Source organism: Mus musculus, chromosome 2, assembly GCF_000001635.26.
Source record: "Mus musculus strain C57BL/6J chromosome 2, GRCm38.p6 C57BL/6J".
Taxonomy (NCBI): Eukaryota; Metazoa; Chordata; class Mammalia; order Rodentia; family Muridae; genus Mus; species Mus musculus.
This window is the reverse complement of record NC_000068.7, coordinates 84,980,015-85,006,929: the sequence shown is the minus strand read 5'-3', so window position 1 is coordinate 85,006,929 and position 26,915 is coordinate 84,980,015. Positions and strand designations below refer to the sequence as shown.

The 26,915-nt window shown below is 46.8% G+C and overlaps 3 protein-coding genes and 1 long non-coding RNA gene across 12 annotated transcripts in view; 2 read left to right on the top strand and 2 right to left on the bottom strand.

The window, feature by feature from the left end:
* Positions 1 to 10,381, top strand: part of P2rx3 (purinergic receptor P2X, ligand-gated ion channel, 3) — a 40,560-nt gene extending 30,179 nt beyond the window's left edge. For 6 of the 7 annotated variants that reach the window (XM_006499210.4, XM_030250185.1, XM_011239452.2 and 3 more), the window contains 4 exons: positions 6,180 to 6,273; positions 6,541 to 6,606; positions 7,247 to 7,324; positions 7,804 to 10,381. In XM_006499210.4, coding sequence (XP_006499273.1) covers positions 6,180 to 6,273; positions 6,541 to 6,606; positions 7,247 to 7,324; positions 7,804 to 7,917 — 352 coding nt within the window. In that variant the 3' untranslated portion in view covers positions 7,918 to 10,381. The remainder of the gene's footprint in view (positions 1 to 6,179; positions 6,274 to 6,540; positions 6,607 to 7,246; positions 7,325 to 7,803) is intronic. The other variant, NM_145526.2, reaches the window with a different exon arrangement.
* On the bottom strand, positions 10,371 to 18,734 carry Prg3 (proteoglycan 3). Of its 3 annotated transcripts, XR_866323.1 has the most exons (7): positions 18,629 to 18,734; positions 18,138 to 18,271; positions 17,398 to 17,705; positions 15,397 to 15,528; positions 13,838 to 13,946; positions 12,765 to 13,222; positions 10,371 to 10,893 (listed from the first exon to the last, which is right to left on the bottom strand). XR_866323.1 is itself a non-coding variant. In XM_006499901.1 (6 exons), exons 2-6 carry the CDS (start codon positions 18,196 to 18,198, stop codon positions 13,164 to 13,166), a joined length of 669 nt encoding a protein of 222 aa, XP_006499964.1. In that variant the 5' UTR covers positions 18,199 to 18,268; positions 18,629 to 18,734; the 3' UTR covers positions 13,041 to 13,163. The 3 variants fall into 3 exon arrangements, 2 of the variants coding, with proteins under 2 accessions (XP_006499964.1, NP_058610.1); XM_006499901.1 differs by lacking the exon at positions 10,371 to 10,893 and having other exon boundaries at positions 13,041 to 13,222; positions 18,138 to 18,268; NM_016914.2 differs by lacking the exon at positions 10,371 to 10,893 and having other exon boundaries at positions 13,044 to 13,222; positions 18,629 to 18,715.
* On the top strand, positions 14,951 to 23,217 carry Gm39868. The gene is made up of 3 exons (XR_866511.2): positions 14,951 to 15,053; positions 22,727 to 23,013; positions 23,151 to 23,217. It is a non-coding gene; the product is annotated as a predicted gene, 39868 (long non-coding RNA).
* An 80-nt stretch (positions 23,218 to 23,297) lies between these two features.
* Positions 23,298 to 26,469, bottom strand: Prg2 (proteoglycan 2, bone marrow). The gene is made up of 6 exons (NM_008920.4): positions 26,430 to 26,469; positions 25,535 to 25,604; positions 24,614 to 24,924; positions 24,210 to 24,341; positions 23,656 to 23,767; positions 23,298 to 23,470 (listed from the first exon to the last, which is right to left on the bottom strand). The coding sequence occupies exons 2-6, from the start codon at positions 25,590 to 25,592 to the stop codon at positions 23,412 to 23,414; spliced, it is 672 nt and encodes a 223-aa protein (NP_032946.1). The 5' UTR covers positions 25,593 to 25,604; positions 26,430 to 26,469; the 3' UTR covers positions 23,298 to 23,411.
* Between the last annotated feature and the right edge of the window lie 446 nt (positions 26,470 to 26,915).

The window sequence follows — 26,915 nt, the reverse complement described above, 5'->3', positions numbered from 1 at the left end:
AGAGGAAAAGCGGGGCGAACAGCGTGAGCCAGAGCTCCAACGTCTATGGGGAGCACGTTCAGGACTTGCAGGACGGCAGGCATGTGCTATGGCAGGGAGGATGTGTGTGGAGGGCCTGTACTCCAGGCCAAGGTGGCAGTGAGTGTCCTTGTCATCAACCCCACTTCCTAACCAAGAAATTAAAAACTAGAGGCATCAAAAGGGGCTGGAGCAGAGGTCAGCCTTCCCCTTTGCAGATGAAGAGGCTGGGGTCTTTCTTCCCACTCAGTGGCTCTCCTGAGCTTCCTGTGCTAGTCCTACTTACTGATACCAGGTACCCAGACGCTGGCAAACGCAGTAGATCCTTTAGCTTCAGAGCTGAGAGAACTGACTTAAAGCATGACCTAAGACAACCCAGGACGGGGAGGAGAACAATTCTGGCTGTCCTGCCTTCTTTTCTGTTGCTAATGACAATGCTGTAGCTGGGTAAGGACAAAGAAAGGAGGTTTATTTTAAATTGGGATTCTGAGCCAAGGTAGAAGAGACACATCTGGAGATGGTCTTCTTGCTGGCAGAGTCCCAAGGCAGCACAGGGTATCACAGTGACAGGTAGCATTAAAGAGACCCACCAGACCTGCTGTTACAGCACACCCTCCCTTTTGTTCTGTTTTGTTCATTTGTTTGTTCTCTGGGTTTGGTTTTTTGTTTGTTTTGAGATGGGGGTCTCTCTATATAGCTCTGGCTGTCCTGGAACTCGCTATGTAGACCAGACTAGCCTGAAACAGAAATCTGCCTGCCTCTGCCTCCTGAATACTAGAATTAAAGACCTGGCCATAATATATAATATAATATATAATATATACACATACACACACATATATTTGTGTGTATGTATATGTATGTGTATATGTATATGTAATGTGACACCATATGAGACCTGGTATCTGTGGAAGTCAGAAGAGGAAGTCAGATCTCCTGGAAATGGAGTTATGGAGAGTTGTGAGCCACCATGTGGGTGCTGGGAACCAGACCTGGGTTCTCTGCATGAGCAGCGAGTACTCTTAACTGCTGAGACATCTTCCTGGCCCCAGCACATCTGCTCTTGCTGCAACCCTTTATCCCATTTCTTCATTAATCACAGAAACAGAGATTCATGAGGGTAGGGCCTAATCACTTCTTAAAGGTCCTGCCAATACCACTTCTTAATATCTTGCCATGGAGATTCAGTTCCAGCATGCATTTCAGGGAAGACCAGCCATATTTTTAAATTCCAGCTTTGCTCTCGCAACTATTGACTTTTATGGCTTAGACTTTTTTTAAAAATTAATTTATTTTATTTATATGAGTACACTGTAGCTGTCTTCAGACACACCAGAAGAGGGCATCTGATCACATTACAGATGATTGTGAGCCACCATGTGGTTGCTGAGAATTGAACTCAGGACCTCTAGATGGACAATCAGTGTTCTTTACCATGGAGCCATCTCTCCAGCCTGTAGATAGTATTCTTTATCTTGGCCTTAAGATAAGAAATTAACGCTTAACTCATTCTCTCCACAGTTTCCTTCCACCCTCCATTTTCACTAATGGTAAAAGTCTCAGAGAGGATGAGTGACATGCTCAGGGACAGAATGCTAATTTAAAAAGAGCCAAGTGGTACTCTCAGCTCTTGGACCTTTTAGAGAGCTTATTCCTAGGAATGACCCCTCTGATCTAGCCCTTCCCAACTCTAACTCCTTCTTTGTCCTTTGGAAAAAGCTCTTCGAAATGTGCCTCAGTCTTCTCAGTGACTAAACCAGTGGGGAGTGTTGTAACAGTCAGGGTAAGTCATTGCTAACTGCTGTAACAAACAGTCCTCTCTTCTCATCAGTGCCTTAACATTGTGGCTCAGTGAGGTTGGAGAGCTCTGTGCAGTCATTCTGGGCTCTAGCCTGCTGCCATCTTTATTCAGTCTCATCCAGGACAGCCTCATTAATTGATCCTGGTAAGGTACACTGCACTGAATCAGGTAACAAGCCTCACCTCCATCCACATTCCATTATAAGAGCCAATGATGGAGCACCAATAATATCCAAGTGTGCCTCAAAAGAGAAGATACCCCAAGCCCTTATGACTTGAGCCATCCCCTGTCCAGGGATGTGACAGCTTCTGTGACCTCCATTGGTTTCCCTGGAGCAGAGTCTAGACTCCAGGGCTACACCTGTCTTCAGCCTAGACCCTCCTCTGTAAGCTCTGCAATTCCCCCTCCCAACAAGAAGAGATGCCTTCCCTGCCAAGCCTCCTTGAGGGTGGGTGGCTGGTGAGATAATGTAATGATCTTACCACGCTTATTGCCTCTTGGAAGGCAGGTGCTGGAAGAAAACCAAGCCTGCTCTGATTTTTCTCCCTGTTCCCTTCACATTCCTTCCCGGGATAAATTTAACCAGTGGAGCCTAGGATGCCAACTTCTTGTTCTCTGAGTCCATGTCAGAGCATTTGTCATGGATGCAGATGTAGGCTGGGCATGAAGGCCACAGGACCACAGGCCCGACCTCTGCCCAGCCAAGAATATCTGTGATTCATCCCGACTCCCCATGCCCAGTTGCCATGAGCACAACATCTGGGACAAGGGTCTTGAATTCTCCCATTGTATGAGAACATAGAATTTAGAAGGATTCTGAGATCTTGTACCAGGATGCCTGTACCCTTAACAGCTAGCTAAAGACAGATGGTTCAGAGATTCCAAGTTTGGGCTGTGGAGTCATAGAATCAGAAGTCATCAGACTCAAGCAAGTCACCTGCTCTTCTCTCTCCAAACCTATAAAATGGGTCAATAATAGTGCATTATTCATGAGGTTAACTGAGGTAATCTGCATATATTTGTGGGTCTCTATATTTAGTGGGTACTGAGATGGTCATGACCTGTTCAGACCCTCAAGCTAGCCTGAGAGCCACAGGTTTCTAAAATCTTCTACCCATCTCAAATACTTCTTTTCCTAACTTCTTCAAGATCTCCCTGGAGGTCTCCTTGGAATCCCGGGTTCTTGTGTCTCATCACGGACATAAAAACAGTCCCCTTCCTTTTGTCCATTTCATCATCCTCCTGCTGCTTTGGAGTGGAATTCATTCTGCTTTGCCTTGACCTGTGAAGCACGCTCCCACCATTACCCAGTGGGAGACATAACATGCCAGAGTTGCCCAGACATAACTTACCAAAGTTAAAGATGGCCTTGTTCCTCACACCCTTTCCCTGACCTCCAGGCCCTCCTTCCAGCTCAGTGGCTCTGCTTCATTCAGCATCCCCTAGGGGGTCACTTTCATTGTCCCCTGGGCCTCACTCTCTGGAGAAGAGACTCCTGCCTTCCCTCACTCTGCCCACAGGGATCACCTTTGAGTCAGTACCCCCTGAGAGTATTTCCACTGAATGGTTCTCAGTCTTCCTCAGCAGGTTCAGCACTCAGGCCTTGCCCAGGCACAGGCAGGGCCAGAAATCTGTCTGCTACCTGAACTTTCCTGTACTGCTGCTTGATCATGACAGAGGCGTCTGGGCCTGAGCTTCCTCTTCTGTAAAATGGGAGCACCTAGGATAGGAACCAAGGGGACATAGACTGCCTTAAAAGATGCAATTACGTGAAACACTGCACAAGGGTACACATGGAACAAGAGGAGTCTACATAGGGAAGGACCCCAAGGTTGGCAGCCTGTGGAAGCTGTTATGCTGGGGCTGGCATGGGCAAGCAAAGGGAGAAAAGCCCAGAATGTAGATGAGGCTGAAACTGTTCTGTAAGCCATTGGCCTGTGGGGAGCTAAGCAGAACTACATGCCCTGTCCTTTCTGTGTGCCTGCTGATACTTCCTGGTGGATGAACTCAACTAAGAGCTAAGCAAAGTGCTTGACAGCAATAGCAAGAGACAGGCACCCTGGGCTGGGAGCTGGGCAGAGATGGGGCAGAGAGGGACAGTGTCCAGTAGACACAGTCGCTGACATGGAATTCTTAACAGTGCACACCTCAGAGTGTCAGTGAGTATTCACCCACTGCTGCCAACAGAGCTTCGACAGGACACAAGCACCCCTATTTTTATAGACACGGAATCCCCGAGGACTAAGAAACATTAAAGGCCACGCTATTTGCAGGTGACAACTATGGGATCCAGACTCATTTCTGCTGACAAGAGAGTTCCCTAGTCATCCAGAGCAGTGGCTGACATTCCTGACATTCCACCATGCCCTTCCTTCCACACCTCTCCTGCTCCAGCTCTGGCCCACTTGGGATGCGCGCTTTCTTCTTCTTCCATCTGTACGGTTGCAAGTGTGGGCATCCCTGGGAGAGAGATGCAGCCTCTACCACCGCACCCATTCAGGGACTGAGTTCTCTGACCCTCCCCCCCCCCCCCCACTACCCAACACAGCCCTTTACCAGCAGGCAGGGGCCTAGGGATCTGTGCTGACCGGGGAGACTCAGAGAACCCAGCCCTGAATGAGAGCATCTTTGGCTTTACACTTAGAACTTTCTGGGCGCTTTGTTTGGTTTTGTTGTTGTTTGGTTGGTTGTTTTTCTTTGTTTGTCTGTTGGCTGGCTGTCTGTCCTCCCCAACCCCTCTCTGCAACAGGGTTTCTTTGTGTAGCCTTCGTTATCCTGAGACTAGCTCTGTAGAGGAGGCAGGTCTGGAGCTCACAGAGGTCCTCCCAGCTCCAGAATGCTGGAATTAAAGGTGTGTGCCACCACTGCCCAGCCTTCCGGAACTCTTATTTCCATTACACTACTTAGTCCTGACATCAGAAAGCCATTTCACAGTAGTGGAATTCTGCCTTAGTACTGGCCCGTGAAGGCAGAGCCGCATAAGGAGAGCATATTTGATTTAGAGTCCAGAAGTCCAATGCAATTCCAGTTCCAAGACCAGCACTTAGGAGCTGCAAAGCCACAGGCAACTCCCTTCCCTGCCATAGGCATCTGCAAAATGGGGTGAGTGCCACCCTTCTGTGTGGGTGCCACCTGAGTCCAGGGGGAGAATGAAATGTGATCATTCCTCTAAGTCCCCAGCTCATCCCAAAGTACCCAGCAGCCACAACTGAGGAGCAAAGGACTGAGCAAAGGACTGGGGCAGATGTAGGCCGAGTTCCAGTGGGAAGTCCTGCATGAGTCATGTAACCTCGCAGAGCATCCTCTGAAAAGTATGAATTGTTTCCCTTCGCCATGGGACGCAGTCGAGGGTAGCAGGCGGTGAGGGATCCGGAAACACTTTTCTCAGTTATATATAAACATAATTCTTCAGCAAATAACAATGGCCAACCGCAGGAAATGTTTCCAGTGCCCAGGGCTGCTCTCCAGCACTGACCCGTGTGCTTTTGACTCTCACAGCAACCCTGCGGTGCAGGACTATTGCCGCTCAAGCTGTGGCCGCTGAGTCTCAGGAAGGCTAAATTGCTGGCACATGGTTCTATGAGTCAGGTTCTGAGCCCGAGTAGGTTAAAGTTGGGTCCTGTGATACCCAAGCAAGTAGACCTGAAGAAGCCTAGAGCCAGCTGTGGTCAGCTGCAGTCCAAGCTTTTATGCTCATAAAAATCTTGGGGAGAGAGGTTTTCAGAGATGGCTCAGTGGGTAGAGTATACTTGTTGCTCAAGCATGAAGGCCTGAATTCAGCCCCCCCCCCCCCCCCCCCGCACTCATGTTTTTAAAAGCCACATATGGTGTTTTGTTTTGTTTTGTTTTGTTTTGTTTTGTTTTGTTTTACAATTCCAGTGCTGGGAAGGTGGAGCTAAGGGGTTTCCAGGGTCTCTTTAACCAGCCAGTCTAGCCAACTGATAAGCTCCCAGTTTAGTGAAAAACCCTGTCTCAGAAGATAAAGTGGAAAATAATCACCGAACTGATCTAATGTTGACTTCAAGCTACCCACACGCATAGGCCATGACAGCCACACCCGCCATTACATACAAACACACACCCACACACACATACACATGTGCACACACACAAACCATGTAGGCAAATTGTTTTAAAATGGGAGAGTCTTGATCCTCACCAACAAAGATGCTGATTCTGTGCAGTCCGGTACGACCCAGGAATCTGCTTGTTAAAATCTCCATGGTATCGGTCCAGGAAGAGCTATGGCAGGTATCTTACCAACTATCAGTTGCTTGGTGATGACTGTGGAGCTCTAAAAAACCCTAAGAGTTCAGGCAGGAGAGTTTATAGGCAGACCCATTTTCACCTCTGGCCTCAGGTTTGCCAAATACTACAAGATGGAGAATGGCAGCGAGTACCGCACGCTCCTGAAGGCTTTCGGCATCCGCTTTGATGTGCTGGTATACGGGAACGTGAGTCCTGGGACCCATCAGATGAGGGGAGCAGGGGAAGCTTCCCAGACCTGCACTTGGGCCCTGAAGAGGCTCTCTGGGGGTGAGGGTCTTCCACTGGCCAACTGGCCATATCCCCCATCAGCTTCCTATACTATGTAGGGTGGAACCCTTTCACCCACCAGAACCCCTCCAGGCTCCACAGCCTCTCTGACAGGGAGTCCAAGTTGACCCCCGGTCCTCCCTGTTGTGCCCTCTGTCTATATGCCTTGGTCTTTGTACATACAGGCTGGCAAGTTCAACATCATTCCCACCATCATCAGCTCGGTGGCTGCCTTCACTTCCGTGGGAGTGGTAAGTTCCACTTACCAGAGAGTTTCCAGACTCTCACAGGGCAGCGAGGGTGGGGCCCAACCAGGCACAGTGCTACTAAGCAGCTCAGCTAAGCCCTCCCTCTGGCCTCCAAGACCTGCTGCTAAGTAGCCCTGGTCTGGGCATTTCTCGACATTACCTCCCAAGGCTCATGGCCTCCAGAGACTGCCTTCCTGTTTTCAGGTAATTCCACTTATAAAAAAAAAAAATTCCTGCTTCTCACCATGAAGGAAGGGGGAATGTTTCCACTGTCCTAGGATGCCTTAGTGAGGAATAGAACCTTGGGGAAAGGTGGGGACAAAGGCCACTCCCAGGGACTCCTCCCCAGCCCTCTCTGCTTCTCCCACCACACCCTCTGTGCATGTTATCTGGTGATGTTTCTTAGGAGCTAGAAAGGTAGGCCATAGAGGATCCTGCATAGCTTCTGGGCCTTCTCTGAGAAGAGCTGCACAATCAGGTCTGTCTGGAAGACTCAGCCCCTACATGCCCCCTTCCTCAACAATGCTTCAGCCATCTGTCCGCTGAAGGTAGTCCCAGCCAAGAGCTAGGCAGTTAAGAGGCCATGTGAGCCCTGGCCAGCTCCAAGCTGCTGTTTGAGCTTACGCTGTTCCTCTTCCTCCAGGGGACTGTTCTCTGTGACATCATCCTGCTCAATTTCCTCAAAGGGGCTGATCACTACAAAGCCAGGAAGTTTGAGGAGGTGAGTTGGGAAAGAGGCTGAGAAGTGGAGGAAACTGGGCAGGGAGGGCTGCTGGACCTTGGAGACTCTCCATGACTTACTCTCCAGGGTGTCCAGAGGTTCAGTGGGCTTCCATTAGTATATGGGGTCCAAGAGAGGCTTCAACTAAGAATGAACTCTGGAGGGTTGGGGCTGGTTGTAGCTCAGGGGTCTAGTGCTTCTCTAGCATGCACAAAGCCACCGGCTTTATTGGGAGGGATAGCTCTGTGGGTTATTGTTGTCAATGTGTCCACTTTTGGAGCAGAACGGATCCTGCCTGGTGATGGCCTCGGTTACAGTTTACCCTTGGAGTGCATGCAAAGCTCTAGGTTCCCAGAGACTTATTCTATCTCCCTAATGACTAGCTGTCCCCCACCCCCACAGCTGATTCTGTCAAATAGGTCACATTGGAAGTTCCTGCCCAGTGTCAAATATGACCATGCCAACCCTTCTGCTTGCAGGTGACTGAGACAACACTGAAGGGTACTGCTTCAACCAACCCAGTGTTCACCAGTGACCAGGCCACTGTAGAGAAGCAGTCCACAGACTCGGGGGCCTATTCTATTGGTCACTAGGGCCTCTTCCCAGGGTGCCATGCTTATCCTTGGGCTGCAGAACCTTCAACAGGCCACTCTATCTCAGCAGACAGAGGTGGGAGGGGGAGAAGAGGGGCTCTTATTTCTGATGTTCACCCCAAAGACCAGGTATCTAGACCCTCACTGTTCAGCAGACAGGCAGTGCTTCCCGCTAAGACCTGAATCTTGCCTTTACCCCTTGCATGCCTCCCATCTGCTTCCCTGGGTCCCAAGCATCCATCCATTTCCAAAGGATAGAGAAAATGGTAGCTAAGGTTACATCCATAGAACCTACCACATACCAGGGACTCCCATACACATTATCTCTTTGCACCCTTAAAATAATCCTATAAGGTAGATTTCTGGGGGTGGGGGGTGGGGGGTGTTTTGTTTTTGTTTTTGTTGTGTTTTTAAGAGAAGGAGGAATGAACTCTCTAGGTGTCTACTCTTCTGTGTCAGTTGCCTTCCCTGCCTTCCCATGATGCCCAACAGTGAGCTTTCTCAGGAATGCAGACCCTACTTTAGGAGAGCCCAGGGAAATGCAATATAAACTCTGATATAAATTCTGCAATATAAATTTCTGATATGGCCAAGTCCAGCTTCAGCAGGAAATAGAAGGTGTGACTGTCAGTGGATTTTTCCTTGCCTCACCCCGAATCTCAAGCTCAAGCTGAGGAATAGACCTTTATTCTCCCATGAGGTCCTCACACATCCACACATCTGGACCCTCCTCCAGAATCTAGACAGAAGACACACACATACATGACTGACAAGAGGCAGTTTCTAAACCTAGCACCATGCCCCAGGACATCAGCTGTCCTAGTTTACAGCATTGTTGGTAAAGCCACAGTTAGGGGCTGGGGATGTAGTTGAGTAGGCAGAGTGTGTTGTCTATCATGTCAGCCCTAGGGCCAACCTGCAAGACTTCATAAGCCAGGCACGATGGTACACATTTGTAATCCCAGCACTCAGGAGGTAGACATGGAGGATCAAAAGTTCAAATTCATCCTTGACAACACAACAAGTTTGAACCCAGCCTGGGACCCACGAAACTTTCAAAAAGAAGTGGGGAGACCCAGTAAGATCCAATACCCTACGAGCATTTGGCCAGGTCAGCCAGGCCTGTTTTCACAGGATCCTAACAGGTGATCAGTGAGAAGCTAAAGAAGCCTCATAAACCATCATGGGCAGCATTCTTGCTTATAGATCACTAACCCCGAGGCTAAAAATGAAAAATGGCTTGCCTTGTGCCATTGTGAGGGGCCATGAGAGGGCACAGGTGTCCTGTCTCCATTGCCCAGGTGTCCCATCTCCTTTTTGAGTCTTTAAAGAAAACAGGAGATGAAGAGGAAGCTCTAAATTGTAGAGGGCAAAGCTCAAGAACAGATCAAGGTGTAGGAAAGAAGCAGCTTGAGAGGCTCTTTTGGTTTGGCTTGTTTATTTGGTTGGTTGGTTGGTTGGTTGGTTGGTTGGTTGGTTGGCTGGCTGGCTGGCTGGCTGGCTGGCTGGCTGGTTGGTTGGTTGGTTGGTTGGTTTTGATGAAAAGACTTTCCTATGTATTTCTGGCTGGCCTAAATTTACAGATCTCCTCCCTCAACTCAACTCTTCCCCAGTATTGGGATTTATAGGCAAGTGCCGTCATACAGCTGGGGGCATCTCTTTTAAAAGAATATATAACTAAGTGTCAGAAAAGTTCATGCAAATGAGTGGGCCTGAGGTATAAGTTTAATTAGTATCAGGGTCAATCTGCCTCTTAAACATGGGCACAATGCTGAAAGCTTAGCAGAGATGAGCATGCATGTAGACAGAGGGCTGGCCCCTCACTGGAAGGTGCAGAAAGATGTGGGGGAAGGATAGTCTAGGAGGACCACAGGAGTGCTCACACAGACCCAACCCCAATGGTCCCCACCCACCAGTTTCATCAACCTCCCCTCTGCTTGCTCACAGCCCCATCATTATGGGTGATGGGGTACTGTCTCCCTAATAGCAATGTCAAGTCCTGGATAGTGTCCAGAGACCTGGCCAGGCTTCATCTCTCCAGCAGAGACATCAGCAAAGGAAAGAACGCAGCCTCCAAGAAGGAGGTGCACAACCCCCTTACGCCGAGGCTGAGTTCACCAAGATGCTCCCTAGAAGAAGATGGAGACACTGTGTCCTAAGAGGATCCTGTACCCCAGGCTAGGGTAATTCTCCCCCAGGTGCCTAAGCCTCTTCTGGGACATCAATAAGTGTGTAAACTCCACCCTGTACTCCCCTTGTCCAAAACAAGTCCACTTCTATGTGCTAGATGCCAGCTAATAGTAGAAATTACAATCGCCAGCTTATATCTGATATACTGTGGTTTACTCAGCGCCATCCCTAACATGGTCACACAGGCCCTGACCACACCTAGGGGGGAGGGGTTCTGTGGTTTGTTATTAACCTTGTTTGGAAGAAAAACAAATAGACAGTTCTTGGAACTAGAGCTGGAATCTATGTTCTCTCTCAAGACTACATTGCTCAACATGTACACTGTCATTCACTGGTGGAGTGGCTCACCTTTGGCAAGCTGCAGGCTCAATGTATGACAGACATTACATAATTTAATCATCATTTTACAAAAGAAACCAAGGCTGCATAAAATTAAAGAATGGAAGAGGAACTGACATGAACCCAGAGATTTGTGATGCTAGAGTGAGAAATGTTGGCTTCTGTGGGATATGTATTAGGGGAAAGTCAAGACATTTGTTGGCTCATCTTTTAATGTTGATTTATCTACTTATGTTACCTGGACTAAGCAAGATCTTGCTGCAGTCATGAGTAAATTTTAGATGAAGCAGCTAGGCAGGATAAGACACACAGACTCCCAGTGGCAGGGAAACCAAGAGCTGGAGAACTGTAAGAATCAACTTGTGCCCAAACCTGTATTAGGCAGAAGCAGGGACACGTTACAGAGCCAGCTTACTGAAGGAATACCAGCGCTGTCCTCTCGAGTTCCTAGGAAAAGAAGACAATGGACCAGCAGTCTGCTTCCCTTCTCTCGCCCAGATCCCCACCGTACCCTGACAGTTCCACACCCTTCCCTTCTGTGTCCCTTCACACAACACCTGTTCTCAGCAAATTACCCATTAACCTCCTGGGGATAGCTTCTGGGGAGTGTCTTCTCTCAAAACTATTTGCCTTTTAATCAAGAGCTAAACAAGACTGGAAGGTGTTAAACAGACAGCAAGATTACTACATAAAGGCAGAGTGAAATACTCGAGCAGTGCCAGAGATTTGTGAAGCATTTTACTAGCCCAGGTCTGCCCTAAAGAGGCTCTAGTCAAGAAGGAGCTTGTCGTCGTCGTCCCCCCCCCCACACACACACACAAACCTCTGCCTGTGGTTTTGGACATCAGGATGTTGGGCTACTTAGAGACCATTCTGTCAGGGAAGGAGAGGAGAAGGAGGAAGAGGAAGAGGAGGAAAAAAAGGGAGGGAGGGGGAGGGAGGGAGGGAGGGAGATTGATGTACCCCTGAAATGTCTTCCTTACTGCTTATCCTCTCATCCCCTGCAACAATTCCACTGTCTGTTTAGAAGCATTGAATTAAGGGTCCACTTAATTCACTGTTCAATGCACTGTTCAATGATACCCCACTCCTAGGCTACTCTACCTCTTGACCTGATTCTATGTCATGATTAGTAGCTAAGGCAAAGATCCCTCTACCAAGACATCCCTGCGAACCAGCATCAGTAGGGTGCTGTAGGTTCCACGGCATATTAATCAATTGCCAAAGACTTCCATGTTCAAAGGGCTTATGTATAGTTTCTCCCCAACCCACTGTCTAGGACTATGCCTCATCCCTGTCTTTATTGCCTCAAACCCCTTAGAGAGAGAATATGTAGAATACTGGGGTTTTTGTTTGTTTGTTTGTTTGTTTGTTTTGTTTTGTTTTGTTTTGCTCCTGAAGCCATGTTGTATCTGGTATATATACAAACATAAATGTGAACATAGTCATACACCGACACACCTACATCCATATGGCTAAAGACACAGGTAAACGTAAATGTATATACACAGAGACTCCAGCACATTCAGGTGTGAATATATAGAGAAACACATCTATAGAAAATATCCACAAATATGCAGGGGTTAAAAAATGTACCCACAACACACCAGTACAAACACACAATTCACACGCACCCATGTCAGTTCACACACAGATATGCATGCACAAAAATGCAAATGTGCATGTGTACTTGTACAGAAATTCACCATAAGCATATGAGCACACACACACCAGAGAGAGAGAAAGAGAGAGAGAGAGAGAGAGAGAGAGAGAGAAGAGAGAAAGAACTTGTGACTCTCTTTATATTTTTAATACCCAATCTCACTGAACTTCCTGTTCTCTCTACTCTAAATCCTTTTTGCAAGGTCCTGCTAGCCCAGTGTCCCAGCTGGCATAGAGTTAAAGGTAGCAGAGATATTCCCTCTTAGTCTCTCCCAGTTTGAGAAAGTGAGGTGAAGGAATGCTGAAGCCCAAGATAGTAGAACTCGGGATGGGATCTATGCTCTTGCCTTTGGGTTATGAGCAGACTGCTGGGGGACAGAGCTCCTCAAAACTGTGTCCAAACTACAGAAAGGGTAGGGGATACAGGGGGAGAGGACATTCTCTCTCTCTCTCTCTCTTTCTCTCTCTCTCTCTCTCTCTCTCTCTCTCTCTCTCTCTCTCTCTCTCTCCTGCTGCTGCCAGGATGGGCATGGGAAATGAGAGTCATTGCTGGATGCCAAGAACCCCATCCCCTCAGGGTGTTCCCACACTCATTTCAATATTGCACATCAGCTCTTGAGTGAGTCTCTTCCCATCCATCTTGGAAAGTTACTCACCTCTCCACCTCATACTGATGCCAAGAAAAGGTGGGAATCTTCTCTGCTCTCCTCTCACTGGGTAGAAAGGTGGAATCTGAGCCCAGTGAAGACAGGACAGCAGAGAGCATTGCTCAGCTTCCAGGTAACTCAGTGCTGCCACCACACAGTGCCCCAAACTTTGTCACTGCTCCCCAACTGCACCAGACTGCCTAGCACCACCATCTTTTACTTCCAGGATTTTCCCAAACAGGCTGGGGTCTCCAAGAAAAGGCAATGAAGAAGAAAGATGTAGGGTATGCTGTGGAAAGCCTGACTTTATGACCAGGAGGGACTGGGGACAGAATTGAATGCCAAAGGATGGGGATAAGCAGCCAGGGCTGTGAAGGCAGGAGATTCCAAGTAGGATCTAGCTCCATCTTAGAAGGAGCAGATGAAAGGCAGGTGACTTTTGCATGAAGCTCTTCGCCAATGGCCCCCTGCAGCAGAGAACACAGTGATATAAACTGGCTGGGGTCTGCATTGAGCTCCACCCAACCCTTGTCAGATACCACTCTATCCCCTTCCTTGGCTATCATCAGCTTCAGAGGATAAAACAAACATTGTGGCAATAACCTGCTATACCATAACTGGTAGGTGGGTACGTAGGTAAGTAGGTAGCTAGCTAGCTAGGCTAGGCTAGGCTGAAATGTGAATCACAGCACTTTTGCTCCAGCATGCACAGTTTCTGCCATGACACTAAAGTGCCTCACATCTGTCACAAATGCTGTTCCCCACATTTGTAGCTGAAGATGTCTCAGCTGTCACTTATTCCTATATCCACACCTTCTATTCATACCTGCTGGTCTGTTGATCACATAAGTCATTCAAGTTTATCAACCATGTACCAGAGGAGATCAAGGACTCCTAGCTACCTCCTCTACAAGGCATGCCCTGAGAAGCCCTCATATCTCTGCCCTCCCCACAGACCAAGTTTTGAGTTCTCCATGGGGAGTGAGTAGGTTTGAAGAGGTGTGTCCAGCCAGCTCGAAGGAGCAGCTGCAAAAATTGTACTCTGTCATTGCATCTCCTTGGCTGGAGCCTATTCCTCTCACCTTTGGTACACAGAGTCACACAGTGTCCTCCCCCACTCCCAGGCTGCCCTGGGGCCCAGTATCCAAAATCCCAGCAGCTCCCATCCATCCAGCAAAACTTCTTCCAGAACTAGAGAAGAAAGAAAATGGATCAGAGAATCAGAAAAAGGGCAGGAAGATCTGAGCCACTGCTGACTCCCCTCACTGTCTGCCTGGCGTGAAACTGCATGCATTTTCTCACACCCATCCCTCAGGGTTTGCAGGGGATGTGATGGAAAATAACCATTGCTCCTGGACACCATATAGGCCAGGTTTATCCAACTGTACTGTAGGGGATCCTATTAACAAGCAGGCTCAGATTCAGGAGGTCAGGCACGGAGCCCATGATTCTACACCTCTAACAAGCTACCAGTTGATGCCGATGCTGATGGTGCTGACTTATTCGTCCACAGTCTTGGGCCTACTCCTAAGGAAACAGATCCTCATTTTACAGCTGAGGAAAAGCCAAGAGAGCTCCTCAGCTAGCAAACAACTGAGATGAGCCCTGAGTCCCTTGGAATCCATCGCTTGGAATCTGTCTCCTCACTTCAGTTTTATATGACCACATGTTCTGAAAAAACAGCTCTGCGGGTGGAGAAATCTCTAGCACCCACATTAAACACCCAGGCATGTTGGTTCACACGTGTAGTAGCCATGTTAGAAAAGGAAAGATAAAGGGATTCCTTGGGGTTCATGATCAGCCAGCCTACCTGATCAGAGAGCACCAGGTCTTAATAAGTTAACCAGCTTCTGAAGAATGGCACCTGAGATTGGCCTGTGGTGTTCACATTCAGGTATACATAGAAAACACATGCACGTAGAAACACATGCACATACAAACACACAATCACACACATACCAACTCTGGGGAAGAGTGAGAGGGAAGTAAAAAGGACTCCTTATTGTGACATGCTCTAATTTTGATCTGAACTGTCTCGCTAAGACTATGTGTTAATGTCTGTGCCCCCCCCCCCCCCCAGCTCATGGTAGAATGGTAGAATCAGAAAGTGATAGACCTTTTACGAGACAGACCCTACTTGGAGAAAGTTAGGCCATTGGGGCCATGCTCTTTAGGAAGATACTAGGACCTGAACCTCTTCATTCTTCTTTGCTTTCCTGCCCCACAGGTGGATAGTCAGTCCTCTTCATCCACACACTCCCACTATGACATACTGTGTGTCCAAACCAACTCCTTCAAGTGAGTGTGAAATGAAGCTTCTGAAACTGTATGTCAAAATAACTGTATGTTCTTTCTCATAAGTTGATTCCCTCGGGCATTTTGTCACAGAGACAGGTAACTAAGTGATAACAATTGCCAATTGTATTGGTGTAAATTTACCATGGCTAATTTTGAGCCACAAGCCTGAAGTTTTTGAACATGGAGTTAGTGAGAGATATGGGTAACCAATTCTCCCAAGAGAATACAGGCCATCTCCAGAATCCTATTTGCCTATCATTTAAAGGACACCTTAACTACTTGGCCAACAAATGATCCCTCGATGTAATCAAAACTTTCTATACCGAGTTGGGTCTTAACTTACCCATCCCCTGAGGATGCCTCCAATCCAGACGATGGACTGATTGATCTTCCTGGCCAAGTTCTGAATTTGGTAGTTGAAACTATAACTGTGGACGGAAGCAAGGTTGCCTCGGTAGCATCTCCTGCAGACTCTCTGAAGAGAGAAGAGTTAGGGAGTGTGTAGATGCACACATGCAAAAGCCAGAGTAGGTCATCAGGTGGGATGGCCTCTACCATCCTTTGCCTTATTGTCTTGACACAGTGTCTCTCATGGAACCAGAAGGTTGTTCCTTGAGATAGGCTGCCTGGCCAATGAACTCTCAGGGTCTACCTGTCTCTGCTCTCAGTGCTGAGGTCACAGGCGTACACTATCACAGTCAGATTTTTCCATGGCCCTGGAGATTTGAACTCAAGTCCTCATACTTTCAGAACAAGCTCACTTACCACATAGCCATCTCCCCTGAAAAGGTAGGGGGTTTTTAGTTATGTTTACTCTGAATAATACTCTTTCCTTTGACATTAGTCCCCAAAAGTAAAGTACAAAAACTATTCTCATGACATTTACACCGCAGTAGGTATTATAAATAATGTAGAGGTGGTTTAATGAACAAAAGATGGGGTAGTGAGATCGCTCAGAGAGTAGGTAAATGAGTTTGATTCTAGATCTCACATGGAGGAAGGAGAGGACAAACTCCTGAAAGGTGTCTTCTGATCTGCATGTATATGTCATGGTGCATGCATCCCTACACAAACATACAATAAATAAATAAGCATAAAAGTTTTTTAAAAATACTATGCCATTTATATGTAAGCACTTCGAACAGAGTCAGATATTGGTGTCCACCTTGGGAGTGCTGGTACCAAAATCCCACAGAGACTAAGGGACAACTACATGTCTTAATTTGGAGGAGTCTGATCTCTGGAAGATGAGCAGAGTTGCACAGAAAACAGAAAATAGCCAACGAAAAAAGACAATATTTAATACAGGGGTTTCTTTTCTTTCCCCCTTTAGCAATAAGATTACTCTTTTAAAATTTATTTCAGTGCAGTTGTGAAATCTTGAGATTTCTTAGTTAGCATGTGTGTGCACATACACTCACACACACACACACACACACACACACACACACACACACACACAAGCCCTACAGCGGTCCACACAGAAGAATTGACAGAGGTGCAAAAGGGTAGGTCTGTTATTTTGAATATTTTTTCTTATAGGAGTTAATTTTTAATGATTTATATGATTTTAATACAACATTTTACTTACTGCGAGGTTCTCAAATATACATAGAATGTGTTTCAATTGTTCATTGCCGCACTCCCTCCTCTAGCTTTTTCTGAATCACATACACACATCACTTTCCCAACTTTATATCCTCTTTTTAGCAAATATGTGGCCCCAAAAGACTAAATAATTCTCCCCAAACATGTATGACCATAATCAACCTACCAGTGGCCACCCCCCAAAAAATTGACTTTCTCCAAGCAGCCATCAGTTACCAATAACTCTTCATCTAGAGATGAGGGCTTGTGTGCCCCTGAAATCCATGCTGGAATATTGACTAGCTTGATCTTATGCAGGTCTTATGCAAGCAATCACAGAGATTGTGAGTTCGCAAGTGCAATGCTTCTATCATGTCCAGAAGACAATACTTCACCCTAATTCCCACCCCAACCTTTAGCTCTTACACTTTTTCCACCTCCTCTTCCATAAAACACAACTATCTCTATCACCAAAGTGTTTTTACACAGATCAGTGGCTCTAAAGGTCCTTAGAACAAGAAGATCTCTTAGATAGAGATTCCCAGGACTTTGCTACAAATGCCAATCCTCAGAACCTCCCCCCAAGCCTCCTGATTCAAATACTGAGAAGGTGGAACTGCAAACTCTACATCTTAAGAAGACTTCCAGGCAATTCTGCAGCTTTGAGAAACACTGGTCTAAACGAATAGAGAACAGAAGTTTTAATCCAGTCCCTTTCCTTCCCCTTGACCTTTTCACCATGTCTCCTGTCTCTTACCTGAGCCTTATCAAATGTCTCGGGAGTCCTCACCAGCACATAGTTGCAGCTCTTGCACCCAGGAGTTCCCTGAAAATGAGTTGTGTCCTCTTCCTTGGGGCAAGCAGAGTCCTTATTTAAGGCATCTGGATCTGACTCCATTGCCTCCTCATCCTCAAAAATGTCTTGGTGTTGGGAACCCTCAACCTCCTCTCCCTCTGTCTGCTTTGTCTCTTGAGTCAGAGCCAACTCTCTCCCTTGCTCCCTCGAACCATCTGCTTCCTGCTTCAGGCTTTCCTCTCTCTTGGGATTCTCCAGATGAGCAGTCTCTAGGAAGAAGAGATAACCTGCCATCACTTGCGAGGCTCTCTTCCTGCAGAACCTCAGACAGCTCCAACCGTCCACTTGAGCTTTCCTAGGTTCCAATTTGGGGTCACACAATAGGAAGGAACTCCTTTTCTAGGTTGGGTAAAGAGAGATGTCTTAATCCAAACTCATAGCCTGAACTCTGACTGACACGACAGGTATGTATATGGATGGGAAGACCTTGTGTGAGGAGCTTCAACTGGCCCTTCATCTTAATATTTAGATCTTTTGTTTTTGTTTAGTTCTGAGTCTGAGAGATATCTAAACTAAAGATGTGTGAGCAACCTGAAAAGAGCATACTGTGACCCTGGCTCTATGATAACAACAATGACCAAGAGAGTGGGACAGAGGAAAAAGAAGGAAGAGACATGTGAGAATAAAAGGGAAAGACTTACCCAGATGAAAAGCAGAAACCATCCCCAGCAGGAGAAAGGACAGGATCAGGGGCTGTTTCATGTCTACTTGATCCTGTAGTAGAGACAATTCCACCTTCGTCCTCACAGCTGTCCTTTTGTGTCCAACGCAGCTTCTGGCACATGGCATGATACTTGTTTAATTACCTGATAAAAGGGAGGGCTACTGCTGCCTCCTCCTCTTCTTCCTCTTCCTTTTCCTCCTCCTCCCCCTCCTCCTCCTCTCCTCCTCCTCCTCCTCCTCCTCCTCCTCCTCCTCCTCCTCCTCTTCTAAAGACAGACCCTGAGCCAGAGTCTGAAACAGGCATCAGGGGTGGGCAAGATGGGCAACTGAACTTCAAACTTCTCCTAAGATCTTCCTGGCTGTTCCCTAGGACCACATTTTACCCAAGTTCTAGACCTGCAGGGACAGGTCAGCTCCAAGCCAGAGCTGACTTCATTTATGTGGGGAAAGAAGAAGCAAAGACAGTTACCTATGCTGATCCTAAAAACAGGCCCTCCAGTTGGGATCCTGGTCTGTGCTATGTGTGAGCACAGCACTCACTACCCAAGGGTCTGTGACCTCCACGCTCAGTGGCTGTGGTTACTGCCCCACAATCAGCTCTTATACTGTGTTTTTGGGGAAGTAGGAAGGGGCCAGGGTGATTGCCCCAGGCTGAGCTTGAGGATAATAGAACTGATAAAAAAAAGTTTCAGTTTTTTTCACCCCAGATCCTGCTTTCTGCTCACATGACAGAGCCCTGCTTTCAGGGACCTGTGGCCCTAAATGGAAACCCATGTCCACCAGTTTATTTCAGAGGCATGTGTAACACCAAGCCTACCAACCAGAGGAAATTAGTATTAGTGTTTCTAAAGTGGCCAGCCTGAAAGATATCCGTTAATTTGGAAGCACCCTTCCAAAGTCATTCTAGGACGTGATATGCAGAACTCAGGGAGCAGCTAGGAACTATAAAGGGAAGGACGGAGAGGGGAGGCGAGCCTGAGCATCCATATGAGGGGCGTCATAAGCAGCATGCTCCTGATCCCTGCCTTCACCTATTCCCACTGACACTATAGGATTTTCCTGCTTCACAGATGGAAACAATAGGATTCAGAGGAAAGATCACCAAGCTCACCTGATGTCCTGGCTAGTTTCTATGTCAACCTGACGAAAGTGAGAGTCATCCGAAAGGAGAGAACTTCAACTGAAAAAACAAAAGTCTCTGTAAGATCAGGCTGAAGGCAAAATTACAAAGCATTTTCTTAAGTAGTGATTGATATGGAGGGCATAGCTCACTGTGGATGGTTCCATCCCTGGGCTGGTGGTCATGGGTTCTATAAGAAAGCTGGCTGAGCAATCGATGGTGAGAAAGCCAGTAAGCAACTCCTCTCCATGGCCTCTGCATCCTGCCTCCATGTTCCTGCCCTGTTTGAGTTCTTGCCTTAATGGCTTTCAATGATGAACAGTTTTATGGAAGTGTAGGTGAAATAAGCCATTCCACTCCAAGTTGCTTTTGATTGTGGTGTTCTGTCACGGCAATAAAAATCCTAAGATTGATTCATAAGAAGTCAGGAAGCAGGGATTTCTAAGTCTTAAACATTCTCTCTCTCTCTCTCTCTCTCTCTCTCTCTCTCTCTCTCTCTCTCTCTCTCTCTCTCTTAATATTTAGGACCATATATTAGTTGTGGGAGCTGCCCTATGCATTATCTAAAGTTTAATAGCACTGTTTGTCCATATCTACTAGATGTCTGATGTTCACACACACGCGCGCGCACACACACACACACACAGAGAGAGAGAGAGAGAGAGAGAGAGAGAGAGAGAGAGAGAGAATCACAACTACTTCCACAGAATATTCTTCTCTGGATCATTTAGAGACCATAGACTAGACTATGGCCTAGACTATATCACTTCATCCAACCTCTAGACACACCTCCAGGGCTGGCAAAGACATAGGATCTGGGATGAAAACCTCACACTAAATCTTCCAGTCAATCTGTGAACCACCTTGCCCTCCCTGCCCTCACTTCCTACTTCCCACCAGCCCTCTGACACCACCAGGGTTAGGACCAGGATCAAGCAATTCAATAGTAATCTCAGACCACGAATTTAAGAAGACACTAAAAATTTCAATATTAAATATCAGTAATATTTAATGCAAACTTTCTTAAAATCAAATTGAATGCAAATATATTCACAGTGACTAATTTTATTTAAACAACCAAGCTCCCATCCATCCACTGTTGGCCAAAGAGAAAGCAGCGAGTGTGTAACCCTGGCTTTGCCACATCTTCCCGTCAAGCTGAGCTGTGGATTGTTGGAAATGAGGTTCATGCAGTTTGGAGGTGTTCTATTGGACAGCACAAGCCTGTTATTTATATATTGGCCCACACCTTCAAAAAAGCAGACACAGGTCATCAACAGAGCAAGATAACCTGGATACCTTGTTTTCCTCTACTCTCCCAAGGGACCTACAATTGGAGAAGAAACTGAGAGGTCACTTCCTGGCCTGATTGCAGAGTAACGATCTTGACTTTTATCTCTCCACCCAACAGACCAAACTGCCCGCTTATCTGCCTGATACTGGGAAGTTTGGTCAATTCAAGTGCCCTCAAAACTTGGTGAACAATTTTCAAGTTTGAGGTTGCCCCAGTGAGGAAAGGAGAAACATAGATGACCTTGTCTACTTTTCTCCTTCACCCTGGGGCCCATACAGCGGTGACATTTCACTGGATAGCGGGGATGAGCCCCAGGGGTTGCTGTTCTCATGAGCCAGCACCGCCATAAGCCTTGTATGCATTGATTTTCATTACAAATCTTCACATGTTTAAAAGAGTTGCCCAAAATTCCATGACAAGTCAGAGACCAGCCTAAGCCCAGGGTTCTATACCCCTCACCTATCCCATAACAAACTTCTTCTCATGGATTCTCAAATCCTGACAAAAGACATTCTAATGCTTCAATAACCTTGCCAAAGTTCACAGGGGCTCTCTCTAATTGAAAACCAGAAGTAACATTTTTGAAGTTTTACTTCAGACCAGGCACTATGTTTCCATAAGATTTTTAACAACCACTTCCATATGTAATCCTAACAAATCATCCTACAAATTGGGTATTGCCACCTTAAGTTTATAAATTATATACATACATACATGCATACATACATACATATACATATATATGTGTGTCTCTCTCTGTGTATATATATGAAGTAAATGACTATTCCAGTTTTCACCACTCAGAAGTCCTTGTTCACATCCAAATGTGTGGCTCTGACAATCTAGCCAATGCACAGGATCTCAGGATCAATGTCTCAGGATCACTATTGTCATTTATGTTCAAATGAGTTTCTAAATCAAGCTCTTGTCCCAAGACTCAGTCCAACCCCATTTTACCCAAAGGATGAGTCTCATGATACTAAGCCAACATCATGATATGTAATGAAGTCACCAGGTCAGAGGCAACTCCTGCGACAAGGACAGTGACAAGTCTCCTCTAAAGCAGTGTTTCTCAAGCTGAGGGCCCAGCTTCTTTGGAGGGGAAATAACCCTTGCATGGTGGTCCCGTACCAGAGCTCATGGTCAGCTCTGTCTCAGCTATATCCTCATAGCACCCACTTCAGACCCAGAGGCATGGATTTCCGAAGTTTACCATGCATAAAACCAACAGCTGACATGGCACAATGGTTGCACGGACCAAAAATGTGTCTGTCTCTCAGCTTGTTGAGGAACTAACCTTGAACAAATAGCTCTCTTTCTCTGAGTCACTCAAAAATCTTCTTTTGCCTCCCCAGGACGCTAGACCAATATAGATTTGGAAAATTCCTGAAAGAAGGGGGTTCCTTCATCCTGCTTATCTCCCTGGTAATATTAGAGCTGTCCATTCCCATCTTTAACTGGGCTTCTTTGCCTCTGGATATGTTGAGTTTTGTGCCTCAAGGTGAAGTCCAGTGTGAGGGACATCAGTCAGGACTTCCGAGCATGGAAACACAATGAATAGAGGAGCAGGCTTTGGAACTAAGAAACTCAAATCTCAGCATCGGGAACACCCAGATGTTCTGTCTTGAGCAAGTCTTTCATTCACGTATAACTTCTCTGAGCCTGTTTCTACATGGCGGGGATAATAATGATCGGTGGTATAGTGTGATCTATGCAAGGCCCTCGCCTCAGCTGGTGAGTGCTCAATACCAGTCTCTCTCTCTCTCTCTCTCTCTCTCTCTCTCTCTCTCTCTTTCTCTCTCTCTCTCTCTCTCTCACACACACACACACACACACACACACACACACAGCCTGTGTCTTATATCTCCAGGCCTGATTGAAGTTTCTGACTCATATAAAAAGTTTAATATTGGTTTTTCTCTAAAGCAGAGCCTGAGACAAGGATTTGAGTACACATCCTATAATTAATTTGGGAAAGTGTAGAAAGATTGCTAGAAGAAGAGAGAATTCATCTTGGGTGAGGCAGGCAGTATAAAATATATGCTGTAATGTCAGTCAACTTAATAGATAACAGAGAAATGGTGCCTAGTACACACTGTGTGTTTGTTCTGTTTACTATGCGTGATGGTTAATATTGACTGTTAACTTCATAGGTTCTTCAGTTACCTAGGAGACAAACTTCTGGTCATGCCTGGGAAGATTATCCTGATTGCCACCTTTCCCTGGATTGTGTTTGAAAGAAGCTAGCTGCACACAAAGGTTCATCTCTCTGCTTCCTAAGGATACAATGTAACCACCTGCACTGAGTCCCTTCACCAGGACTTCCCTACCATGATAGACAGTACCTTTGACCTGTGAACTCAAATAAGCTGTCTCCTTGAGTCAGGTATTATGTCACAGCAACAGGAAAAGCAACTAACAGTGAAAACGAAGACCCCAGGTGAGAGTCCACCCAAAACCTTCACATGTTTGGAAGCTGTGGGTGGGGGTCCTGACAATACCCTATCTGCATATACTATGTAGTTTCATCTTCTGAGAGCACTTAGGAGACATCCGCACTCATTTCTCTATTGTCAGAATGCTTCTCGGACCCCACTGCACCATCACTCCTTGAAGAGTGATAACATTGTGGCTTCTTCATAAAAGGTATGGAGTGGAGTGAGATGATAAAGCTGAACACTCAAAATCAGATGGCTCGACCAATGACCACAGGAAAAAGGAAATCTGTTTAAGTAAAGCGGCTTTATTTTAGGGAGGGGAAAGAACGGGGACATCTGGCAGGAAAGAAGAGGCAGTTACCCAGGAAAGCATGAATTTGAACTCCCAGCTGGAACCAGCTCAATACGAACAGATGAAGGGACGTCTCTTGACACAGTGAGATAGACGCCAGTGGCCTCCTGTGAAGTGGGAATAGGAGAGCTTCAGCCCCTTGTCTGCCCTCACGTGATACTAGGAAGGTCCTTGTTCTCATCACCTCTCTACCTCACCTAGGAAGCATCTCTCTGAGTAGCCAGGCTCACTTCCTGCCACTCTTCCTTGACTCTCCCTGGCCTTCCTTTCATTCATTTCCAGCCAGCCTCACCTTGAGTACACAGGGTCACACATCTGCCACCACCAGGGCAAGGCTGCCCAGCAGCCCAGTATGCAAAATTCCAAGAACTTCCATCAACCCATCGAAAGCGTTTGCATCGGCCCTAGAGAAGGTAGGAAGCAGAAGCATACATGGGGGAAGGAAGAGAGGCAGAGCCAGCGTTGTCCCTGTTAACTCCTCCTGACATCCTTGACCACAGGACCATGATGGATACTGGGCAGATGAACTAATGGTCCACAGTGGTCATCACCAACCCATTCTCTGACATGATCATCCTTATATCACAAACCAGTAATGGGGCAAGGGAAACCATGTGCAACCTACAGGTAAGGACACAGTCCCCAGGCCACAAAGATAGAAAAACTGGGAGGAACTTGGACTCAAACCTGATTCTAAACCCTTTGTGATATCTCGATGTCTTGCCTAGGTGGCCTTCTGTCCCCAGCTCTTTAGGGGATAGTAAAGGGGAAATACGGACAAAGCTGCAGCAAGGTAGATACTGGATGGGATCACAAGGGGCCATTCAGGTTTGGTATTCCTCTTACCCAGCCCTTGATCCTGCCTCCAATCCAGACTTGACCCTGGTTGATTCCCCTGACAGCGGACTGGATTCCGAAGTTAACACTGAAACTGTGGATGGAGGCGAGGGTGCCCCGGTAGCAGCGCCGGCAAACTGACTGCAGAATAAATAAAACAGAAGAGGAAGAAGAGAGAGTCCCTCTCCCACTAGGAATTCACATGGTCTCTGAATCTCAAAAACCCATTCCCTTCCTCCCTCCCACCCTCTGTCCTTTCTTTCTACTCTTTCCCCCTCCCTCCCTAGCTACAGCCATTAGAAGACAGCAGAGCAAAATACAATACACGATCTTCTCCCCACCCAGCATCTCTGGCACATGGAGACATGTCCCCTGTCTGTCCCTGTTCCCAGCCTCAGCCACAGACCACTCACCTGAGCTTTGTCAAAGCATTCAGCCCTCCTGACTAGGAGGTAGCGACAGGTCTTGCATCCAGAGTCACCCATAAGACTTGTTGTGTCCTCTTCCTTGGGGCACTGAAGGTCCACGTCTGTCACATCCTGACCTGAGACAGCTCCTTCATCCCCAGGAACACCTTCACTTCCAGAACCTTCTTCCTTCTCCCCCTCCAGTGGCATTAGCTCTTCCCCTGGAGGACACTCTTCTCCTTCTGGTCCTGATATCTCTGCATCCCTAGGCAAGTTCTCATCCATCAATGGGCTTTTGGAGTCAGAAGTTTCAGAGCCTGGCAAGTGGAAAATTTAAGTGTCTTTCCTTCATGCCTTCCCTTACTCTCCCTAGAGCTTGGTCATTTTCTGCCCCACCCCCTGAACACTGGTGTGCACGAACTCTCTAGAAAGGAACCTATAGCCACATCTCCACGAGGAGACACCCCACTTCACACATGAGGTCAAGGTAGCTAAACACAATAGTTTTGAGTCCAGTCTTTGTGGGTTTGTGTTCTGCACCCAGCAACTACCAGCTTTATTTCTTTGTTTGTGAAATGAGTATACAGTCTCCAGTACTTCATGGGGGTGCTATAGTGTTTAAAGGACATAACATGGCAAGAAAATGCTCAGTAAACTCAAAAGTAAAAAGAAGCCATTGTTACTGTGAAGGATATTAGCATTAGGTAGAAAGGACAAAATTGGAAATGCCACAGTAGAGTCAAGGCTACAGATATAACAGATGCTCTCAGGAGTCTTGAAGAATCCCTGCTCCACTGGTGTACAGGGATTCTGAAATTGGGAATGATGAGGGATGGTACTGTCTATGTGATTCAGATCTCATCTATTACACACAGGAGAGAGAGAGAGAGAGAGAGAGAGAGAGAGAGAGAGAACGAACTAACTCACTCAGATGAAGAGCAGACGCTCCCCCGACTAGAAGAGCCAGAAGTAGAGGGAATTTCATCTTGGCTTTGTCCTGAAATAGAGAACACAGAAGTTTTGCACACACACACACACACACACACACACACACACACACACCATAGCCAGACCATTTGGACCTGTTCGAGGAAGATGGAGGAAAAGAAGGCAAAAATTTAGGATGAACCAGGGCTAATGCTGAGCCCAGACTATGCTGTCCCAGAGAATTCATTTATTCTGGTTTTGCTTATGACAAGGTTTCATGTAACCTACGTAGCCTGGAACTCAATGTGTAGCGGAGGGTGGCATAGAATTCCTGATTATCCTGCCTCTACTTCCAAGTGCTGAGATTATAGGCATGTACCCTCACACCTGGTTTGGTTTTGGGGGGATTGGACCCAAGGCTTTATGCTTGCTGGGCAGGCACTCTACCGACTGAGTCCCAGCCCCAGCTCCAGGCAGGCCTTTCTGAAATAAAGCAGACCATAAGGAGCAGCTCAGGCTAGCTTTCCCACAAACCTGTAAGTAAAATGGATTATTTATTTATTTATTTATTTATCCATTAATCTACATTAATGAGCTCATCAGGGTCTGCAATATGAGTGAAAGGAGAAGCAAGATTGTTGACCTTCCTAGAAATGCATAGCACTTAAATCACGTGTTTCTTCCCTCAAAGCAGCATATGACACCTGCCCCCCTTTCCTCACCTTGTGCCCTTCCCTGACAAGGAAAGTTTGCCTGCCCCTCAGAAGTGATGCTCCTTGTACTAGCACCAGCAAAAGCTGAGAGCCACATGAAGCCCTGTTAGCCTTCCAGAGCCCTCAGCCTAGGTCAGGGGCTGCTCCAAAAGCCAGAAGGTCCCAGTAAAGAAAACACTTACAGGCCCTCCTGGGTCTTGTCAAGTTTGCAAAGCTGGCTCCTCCCTTACCCTGTCTCACAGTGGCATTTATAGACACCTTGGAGGAAGTCCCCTAGGGAAGGAAGGTTTGTGTCAGCCAGAGGGGGAGGGTGGGCTGATAAGAGCCCTTTCTTCATTTCTTTGGGGAGTCTAATCCTTAGTCACCACATGTGGAGGGAAGCATTGAGTTCTTAGTCTGAGCGAAGAATCCTCACTCTTGGCTGCATTTCTGACTCTCCTTGGGAGCACCTCCAATTTGTGGTTCTCCTGCTTTATCTAAGGTACTGGAGGAAGCATCTGTTAGAGTTTAACATGCACCTTTGACCAGTTTTGCTCTTTACAGACCATTGTTTTAGACAGACAATTTTCCCCACCTGTATGTAGGGAAATTTTTACAAAGTTATTTATTGGTTGATTAAAACATCAAAACAACCGGGCTACTCACCCATGGGACAGTGACTAAAATGT